Raw genomic sequence first — 9200 nt, forward strand, 5'->3', positions numbered from 1 at the left:
GACCTTCCAGGGTTAGGAGGAGCTGGGGCTACGCCACAAGACCCAGGCCTGGGGGGACCTGCCAGAAGCACCCCAATCCCCGGAGGGCAGCCCCCATCCCAAGTGCCCGCAGGGAGGCCTCGGTTACCAGCTTCTTGAGGCCCAGCCCGCCGTCCTCCTCGGCGTCGGACGAGTTAACCTGCTCTTCTGCACTTGACCAGCCCCCGTCGTCCTCAGGTGCCTCCAGTGAGTGGGAAGTTTTGCTCCAACCTGAGAGAGACAGAACTCGTGAGGGACCCCCTGGTGATGAGCTGCTGTCTGCATCCATCTGAGGTGGGGTCACCTAAGTCCCACAGACCCCCTGAGATGTGCACCGTGGGCCCCAACACAGCCCGTCATCTTCCCGGGTTCATAAAGAGCTGAGCAAGACACCCCTACAGACTTCCAGAATGCCTGGCATGTTTCAGGGTTTCAGAGCATCTGCTTCCAGTTGCTGGGCTACCCTGTGGGAGACCTCAATCCCCAGGCCCTGGGGAAGCCACGCCCTTGTCAGGCAGGGCAGTGCCCCTCAGCCAGGAGGGAAGCGGCCTGCCTGCCGCAGATGCCCCCCCAGGGCAGGTGTTTCCAGTGAGTGCCACGGTCATGTTCAACACCTAGCAGACCGAACTGGGAAGCAGTGTCTAAAAGCAACAACTGAGGCTCACTGAGAGGGCCCGACGCCCTTGATCTATGGGATACCGAGGGCTATGGTCCCCACTGGCAAGAGAGTAGCCCCTGGCACAGCAGCACCAAACCAGAAGGCTGAGGCCACGCAGGTGCCGTGGCGGAGATGGGCTCCCACTGGCCACGCAGCTCCAAGCGGGAGAAGAGGAAGGAGTTTCTTCCAGACTTGGGACCACACATGTCCCCCACCGCCCACAATGTTCCTCCTGCCAGGGGCCCAGAGGACGGCACCTGCCTTTCCCATGTGGGGGAGATGGGAGACGCCCTCGCGGCTGAATAAACACGCAAAGGCAGCAACTGGGCAGCAGGCCCAGTGCATCCCACCTGGTGCCAAATGCACCAAGGCAGGACACACGCCCTCCAGGGAAAAAAGCAGATGCTAATGGGATTTGAGTTTGGGCACAAACTGGTTCCAAATCCTATTTGGTGCCACTGTAAGCAAATGTTTCCTTGCAATGGAGGGTGCGGGGCATGGGAAGGACAGAGGAGCTGCATGCGTGAATGCCCGTGTGCCCTGTGCCTGCAAAGCGGCCACGGCAAGCTGTCTTGCAGGCCAGTTCCAATGGCTGACAGTGTCTGCACTGGCAAGGAAAAGCCGGTGCTAAGTGGGCCTCTGCTGTCTGTGTAGAGAAGGGAGCTGGGCCTGGGCACCACCATCAGCCAGCAGAGCATGGAGCCGCTCCTTCCACTCCACCCGAGTGCTCTGCCTTCTTGGGGTCACAGCTGGAGGTAGCTGAGCCTTCCAGGCAGCACACAAGGCCTGCATCTGTGTGAGAATTGAGGACTGTGATTTTCCGGTTGCGGACCTGCGGCGTGGCCTCCTGAGTGTACCTGCAGCTGCCCCCAGCAAGGGAGGCTGAGACATAGCACAGGATGGGGGCCCAGCTGCCTCCTCTACAGCAGCAGGGACTGGCCTGTGGGGTCTGGCTGCCAGCCTGCCCTCCCCGTCCAGGCCCCCAGTCACTCTGAGGGACCACACCTGGGGCCTCTGGCCAGATAGAACCAAAAATCTGATTGAGGACAGTTGGAACAAAAAAAGGGTGGCTGCTGTGTGTGCAGAGGAGCCAGCGTGGCCCAGGTAGGACCTCACACACGAACCTCTCCACGGGGCAGCGAGGCCGGCCTGTGCAGGGTGACACCCAAGCGGCTCTGCCCTGGTGCCACCAGACACACAAAGGGATTCTTGAGCTGCCCTGGCTGTGGGCGCTTAGTGCTCCCCAGAGCCTCTCTGCGGGCCGTGTTGGAATAGGGCGTGGGGGAGGCCAGCAGCGAAACAGAGAGGTCTGACCGTGATGGGAACGGCAGCGCTTGGGAGCGGGCAGCCACAGGCCAGACCAGTGGCACTGCCCCAGGAGATGGGGAATTCTGTGTGAAGGCAGGAGGCTGGGTGATGGCCAGGACGGTACCCTCTGTTTTCTGTACAACAGCCATCGGCCTTTGCTCGATGGAGTCACCACCTGCAGGGCTCGGGGAGCGGGCGCTGGGCAGCGCCCCAGGCCACCCAGGATCACCTGGGCTCACTGCCACCGACTATGGCAGAATGACCCATGGGCAGTGGCCCGGCTTCAACACCACACTGGCTTCCTAGAGACCCTGCCAGGCTGCACCGTCTCATTCACGGACGAGGAGACGGAAGTGGAGGCTGAGCTTGGCCAAAGTACAGCAGAAGCGGCGTTTGGCCCACAGGGCCAGCCCGGCCCACCTTCTCCACCAGGGACCGGCTCTGCCGGCTGCAGGTCACAAGCGGAGAAGGCTTAACAGACAAGAGTAGCCTCTCCCGGGAGACTGTCAATGGGGAAATGGCTCCCTTCTCCCAAGCTCCTGGGGCCTCCTGGGGCCTCGAAGCAGCGAGCCGGGCGTCCACCCACTTGCAGGCAAGACGGTCAGGAACGCCGGGCCAGCTCCCTGCCTCTGAACTCACGCCCAGGGTGGCCACAGCTTCCGCCTGGCTCCGTGGGGCTGGCAGTGCCACGTGAGGAGGCTCTGCAGGCAGGCAGGATGGGGAGGCTGGTTCTGCTTACACCCCTGGGAACCTTTGCAAATTATTTGAAAACTCAAGAAGACTGCAAACATGAGGCCCCCTCCCTGCACTCGAGGGTCCTCAACGGGTCAGGGGAGGTCTCTGGACTTCTCAGGGCAGTTTTCACCCTCAGAATGTAAGGGAAGCAGGAAACAAAGAGAGGTCAGGTTCCACAGGGAGCTCGGCCTCGCCGGCCCCAGGAAAGGAGGGTCTGGGTCGGCCGCCAGTTGCTCTGTGTTCCCAGCAGGAAGTGTCGGGGCAAACTGTGCCACAGGGAAGGGCGGGGAACGGGGTGCTCTATAGCCGACAGCAGCCACTGCGCAGTGAGACCCCACCCAGCTCCACCAGCACGGCTGGGTGACCAGCGCAGCAGCCGTGGCCGGCAGCCACTGACGGGGTGGGCACTCCCACAGGCTCCGGACAGACCTGCTGTGAGGAGTCGGCTGAGAGGCGTGCTGTCCTCAAGGACCTGTCGCCAGAGCATCACACACTGAACACAACCACGTGTCTGCCTCTGGAGCACAGAGACCCACACGAGCTTCCCCCTTAGGTGGCCTTCACGGCCACCCAACAGCAGCTGGGCCGCGCTTCCTGCCGACGCAGAGCGGGTGCCGTGCCCGAGGGTGCCACTCTACCTCGCAAACCAAAAGGAGTCGGGTCGCTCTTTACTTCGTGCCGCTTGGCTTTTTTGTCAGGACTGGTAGGAGAAGCTGCAAGAGGAGGAGGAGGCAGAAATACAACCGGAGAGAGAGAGTGAGGAACGGCAGAGAAGAGGAGGAGGCAGAAATACAACCGGAGAGAGAGCGTGAGGGATGGAGGGAGGCGGCGAGGAGGCTGACCCACGCTTGTGCCGGGAAGGGACACCCACGTTGTGGCCCCTTTCCACTGATGAGAAAGGAGCTTCTGTGAGCAAAATGCAGGGAGCCAAGGGGCCGCGCGGTGAAGGAGGGGCTGGGAGGGGCGTGGGAGTGGGGGCTGCGGCACTCAGAGGCGTCCTTTCAGGGGCCGTCTCTAGGGATGTTTTCTTAGTTCTGCGCGAGCAGAGTTTGCAGCACCAGAATCTGTTCATTTGTTTGTTTCAAGTTTCAGGCCAACTTAAAAGCATTTTTATAAATTGGAAAACACTCCTAATTCTCTGGAAAGAGCCCTTGTCCACCCAGAAGAGCTGCCTGCACGCAGGGCTGGCTTCCAGGGCCTCCTGGGCCTCCTGGGCCCATTCCCCCGCCATGTATTTCCCAGCACGGAGCTCTCGCAGGTGAGCAGGGCGTTAGACGTCTCTGTCTCAAGGGTCCCGTCAGCCCTGTTCACAAGCGGATGCCCCAGAAGATGGCTGAGCGGCCTCTGTCACTGGGCAGAGCAGAGCCACGCAGATGGGAAGGTTAGCACCCTGCAGGGAACTCACCTGAGAAGGCGGGAGAAGGCGGGGGTTGGGGTGCAGGGAGAGGAAGGAGGGGAGCCTGGAAAGCCAAGTACAGCTCCTGTTTCTGAGCGAGCCTCCATTTGAAAAGCTCGCCTTCATTTTTCCAAAGGAAAGCCACCCCTAAAGGATAACTCTGGGTGTCTGTGTGTGAGATACAGCGTCAGCGAATACGTGATTGGGTGGAAAGAAACGCTTTTGCGTGGCCGCCCTTGTGATGAAGGAGGCACGAATGGTCACACACGATGCATGACAGATGCCACCACAGTGAGGGTGGGTTTCGGGCAGGTGCTACTTTTACCTTTCTGACCTTTGAGGTTAGCAAAGCCCTGCAGGGTAAAGCGCTTTCTGGAAAGCGCAGAGCTTTCTGAGGCAGAGCTAGTGACCGTGTCATCTATGAAGGAAGAGAAAGAAACTATGCAGAGGGCATCGCAACCCGGCGTGGAGGCGGGTCCAGCTGCTGCGGGGAGGGCCCAGGGCGGCTCTGGGTTGCACGCTGGGTCTGGGCCGGGGCTGTTTCTGGGGCTGACCTTGCTGACACAGGGGTGCAGAGCAACGGAGAGGGAGGGGCTCTTCTGTGAGGTCCTAGGGCTCTGTTAAGGGGGGAGCAAGGGGCCCTGAACGCTCTGCAAACCTTCTTCACGCTGCAGGAAGCGCGTGTTTCTCGGACACAGTGAGCACTCCGTGAGCAGCTCCGTGCGAGGCCTCCATGTGAGGCCTGGTCCCTGCACACACCCACCTTTGCCCTTTTCGGGGGGCTTTGGCAGTGGTGCTGAACTGACATATCCCTCCAGGCTCAGGGGGTCCGTTTTCCTTTCTTCCAGCTTTTTGAGGTTCCTTGAGTTTCCTCTCGAGGGACTGATGACATCAGACAAATCAAAAAAGAAACAGTGTGTTGTCTGGTTAGTTTTTCAAAACGCGCTGAGGACCTGAGGCATTCAGCTATCTCTGAGCTCCCAGCCTGATCCTAAAGCAGCATCTCCTGCACGTGTTTCTGTTTTTTTTTTTTTGAGACGGAGTCTCGCTCTGTCACCCAGGCTGGAGTGCAGTGGCCGGATCTCAGCTCACTACAAGCTCCGCCTCCCGGGTTCCCGCCATTCTCCTGCCTCAGCCTCCCGAGTAGCTGGGACTACAGGCGCCGCCACCTCGCCTGGCTAGTTTTTTATACTTTTTAGTAGAGACGGGGTTTCACCGTGTTAGCCAGGATGGTCTCGATCTCCTGACCTCGTGATCCACCCGCCTCGGCCTCCCAAAGTGCTGGGATTACAGGCTTGAGCCACCGCGCCCGGGAACCCGGACGGGCTGGAGGAGAGCAGGCACCTACCCTACTCGCTCCAAAGTAGGAGGTTTGTTTTCTCGGCGGGGGCGGGGGTTGGCAGGGGGTGCTTCTTTTTGAAAACTACTGTTCTACGGATTATTTTTTAGGCCGTGTCTGTGTCCTGTTTCATCAATGATTAAAGGAAGCTTATATAAGAAACAGGATCAAGTGAAAAAAATAAGTGATGAATAAAATAAAGAAAAAACAAGGGCAGAAGAGACACGACGAAGCCACAGTCAGGGTTGGAGTCTGAACTGTGCCCACACACGTGCTGGGCCATCAGCGCCAGGTCCCCACTGGGCACCCAGTGTCTCAGGATCAGGAATGCGGGGGCGTGGCCGTGATCTGGACACTGCCGTGCCGTGGAACAGCCCAGCCCGGGAAGAGCTGGAGAGCGGCGGGCATTGCCGGAGGCACACGTCTGGGAAGTGCACCCTCTGGGACTGACCCATGAGCACATCAACACCAGGGGCCTCAAGGAAACCCCAGTAATCATGGGGTCCCACTGACAGAGGCCGAGGACCCTGGCGTGCAAATCCCCCACTCGGAGTGCTCCATAAACGCAGGCCTGCGGCGCCGTGTCTGTCCTCACCTGGTGCTGGTCGGGGCCGGCAGGGGCAGGCTCTGCGACTGCTCCAGTGCCCGGTGCTGGCTGGCTTCTGCGAGGAGGGAGCAGACAAACCACATGAATGAGCGTCTTTACTTCAGCGCCAAGGCGCCTTGCACACACGGGGACTGTGCGGTTGCTTTGAACACATGTAAAAATGCACCTGGAGAGGAAGCTACGGGAAAATGATGGCTTGAAGACAGCCTCACCTCGACAAGCCTGCAGCTGGCTGGTCAGCACTTTCCGAATTTCATTCACCCACGCGGCCTTAATCTCAGGAGTTGGTGCCTGTTTCCCCAAAAGAAACGCCAGGAGGTGAGTACTCAGGCCCCCGAGGAAACACACTTTGGTTTCACTCTCAGAACATCCAAGGATAATCTTAGGAGTCAAAGGTCAGATGGCTGCGTGTGACGGGAGAGGAGGGAAGCGCCGCGGGCTGGCCCCGGGCTGAGGGACCCTCTGCGCCCCACGCACGGGACTGACTGAAGAGCTGTGTCTGGCACTCAGGGCACAGCACCCTCTCCACCATGAGAATTGGCCCTGCGTGCTGGACGTGTCCGCACACTTGCACTGTCCAGGGACGCACGAGCTCCCCTGGGGAGGACGAGCCCATTTCCTCGCAGCACCCCCTCTGATGTGTACTTTTCCCCGAATTTCATCCTGGGTCCAGCTCAGGGTGAAGACAGGCCAGGGCAGGACCCTGAAGCGCACAGCGGCTGCTCCTGGCCTCGATGCAACTTCACGGCAGATTCTAGCACTGGTTCCCGTGAGAAACGGTTCATGACAATGTGGAAGAGGCCGGGGCAGGGTGGGTGGCCCACCTGGACGATGTAGACCTCCTCACGCGCGTTGTACCAGATCTCGAACTTCTTAGCATCTCCCTTCACGTTCTCCGTAATGCCGACGGCAGCCATCTGCCAGCAGAGAGTGGAGACGGGGTTCGCGCCCACAGCGGACCCACTGCCTTGTTTTAAAAAGGTGTTGGTGCAGGCACGAAACAATGGAAATACTTTGGGGATGGGGGCTAAGAATGGCAGAATCCCCCACCCCCATACCTAAGGATGAGAGCTGGGTGTCAGCGTGGCCGCCTCACGGTCTGTGGCAACAGGGACCCAGTTACAGATTTCCCCCCATCGGGGTCTGTGGCCAGGAGCTGCTGCTGTGGACCCGGCCTCACTTACGTTTAAGGACTGCTTGTAGCTGTAGGAGGGGGCTTTCTCGTACCCCTCCCCGTTCTCCTCCCGCTTCTTACAGAAGAGCACCGCCTTCTCGTGCAGGAACAGGTGCCGCTGCATGGGCTTGAACCTGGCCAGCTCCTTCACCTTGGTGTGGCCCCTCTTGTGGTCGGTCCAGACGCTGAACGAGCCCTGCATCAGCAGCTTGCCCAGGTCGCCGAGATTCCCCTAAATGTGCGACAGCAGGGGTGTGTTAGGAACGGGATGGGCGTGGGGTCACGGGAGCACATCACCGAGTGAAAGCAGCCGTTTTGCAAAGCCCACCCACAGTGGGATTCCCACTGCAGGGCGTCCCGGGAAAGGCCAGCTCATGGAGACCGTGACGGGTCAGCGGGTGCCAGGGGCTGGGGGAGGAGGGAGGGACCGGTGGGGCACGTGGGCTTCTAGGACAGTGAAGCTGCTCTGTGTGATGCTCTAGCACTGGGTGCAGGACGCCACACGCCTGTCCAGACCATAGAACGCGCAGCACCCAGAGTGAGCTCTGAGGGGAACAGCCCTCAGTCACTAATCAGCATCGGTGCCGGTTCACCACGTGTGGCCGGTGTGGCACCCATGCTGGATGTCAACACTAGGGGAAGCCTCAGGGCCTCTGATTTACACTCAGTTATCTCACAAACCAAAAACTGCTGCAATTAATAAACTCTATTACCTAAAACAAACAAACCCTGAGAATGAGGCTGGGGGGACATAAAGAGGAGGGCAAAAGATGAACAAGCTGACCTGACGTGGGGCTCTGTGGGGAAAGTGACATCTGCCTTCCGGGGCTACTTGCTCTAAGTCACCAGCCTGCAAATCGCAGCCCAGGAAACAGAGCCACGCCTCCTCCCCAGGAGAAGACAAGGAGGGAGGGCTGAGCTGCTTTCCTGCTGGAGATGTGTGCCCTCCAAGCAGGGGACGCTTCCTGATTTTCTCCACGCCCCAGAGAGCCCAGGGGGGTCTGTGGACCCGGCTACAGGGTCTGGGAGCGGGCTTATCTAGGGACCACCCCAGACCTCCTGCCCCAGACCTCCTGCTCAGAACCTGCACGTTCACACCAAAGCGTGGGGAGTGTGCAGGGAGGCCGCCACGTTGCTGGCCTGGCACATTCCGCGGAGGTGGTGGGGAAGGCTGGGCCCCTGAGCGCCTTACGTCATAGCCGGTGATGGCAATGAGGTGCATGGAGTCATTCACGGCCTTCAGGATGCCCAGGATGGAGCTCAGCGCCTCCTGCAGGTCCTCAGCCCCCTCGCAGTTCTTGCTGTATTTCAGCATTTCCTGAGGTGCACGGGGTGAAGCAACCGTCAGGACACGCAGAGCTCTGGCTCCCCCAGAACAGACCCCTCAGGAGCTTGGCATGAGGCAGGGATGCTGCTCACCCTCCCCTGGTCTGTAGGGAGCTGCTCTGCCCGCCCTCCTGCAGCCAGGACAGACTGAGTGGTGCTGCAGAGGGGCAGAGCCCCTGCCAGGTGCAGACCCTTGGCACCTGCTCCCCGGGGAGCTCCCTCCTGCCACCCTAATGCCCAGGTGCAAACCCCTCACACCTGCTCCCGGGGAGCTCCCTCCTGCCAGCCTGATGCCCAGGTGCAAGCCCCTCCCACCTGCTCCCGGGGAGCTCCCTCCTGCCACCCCGATGCCCAGGTGCAAGCCCCTCCCACCTGCTGCCGGGGAGCTCCCTCCTGCCACCCTAATGCCCAGGTGCAAACCCCTCGCACCTGCTCCCGGGGAGCTCCCTCCTGCCAACCTGATGCCCAGGTGCAAACCCCTCGCACCTGCTCCCGGGGAGCTCCCTCCTGCCACCCTGATGCCCAGGTGCAAGCCCCTCGCACCTGCTCCCGGGGAGCTCCCTCCTGCCACCCCGATGCCCAGGTGCAAACCCCTCGCACCTGCTCCCGGGGAGCTCCCTCCTGCCACCCCGATGCCCA

General features: G+C 60.5%; 1 protein-coding gene across 1 annotated transcript; it reads right to left on the reverse strand.

The window, feature by feature from the left end:
* Positions 1-127: 127 nt before the first annotated feature.
* LOC112617246 (guanine nucleotide exchange factor DBS-like) lies at positions 128-8553 on the reverse strand (the record flags this gene model as incomplete). Its single annotated transcript, XM_025373987.1, has 8 exons — positions 128-249; positions 3358-3432; positions 4879-4997; positions 6050-6116; positions 6274-6352; positions 6886-6978; positions 7246-7467; positions 8428-8553. Coding segments are annotated over 8 exons (903 nt in total), but the record flags the coding sequence as incomplete, so codon positions are not given.
* Between the last annotated feature and the right edge of the window lie 647 nt (positions 8554-9200).

The sequence above is a fragment of the Theropithecus gelada genome, unplaced genomic scaffold, assembly GCF_003255815.1.
Source record: "Theropithecus gelada isolate Dixy unplaced genomic scaffold, Tgel_1.0 HiC_scaffold_15964, whole genome shotgun sequence".
Lineage (NCBI taxonomy): Eukaryota > Metazoa > Chordata > Mammalia > Primates > Cercopithecidae > Theropithecus > Theropithecus gelada.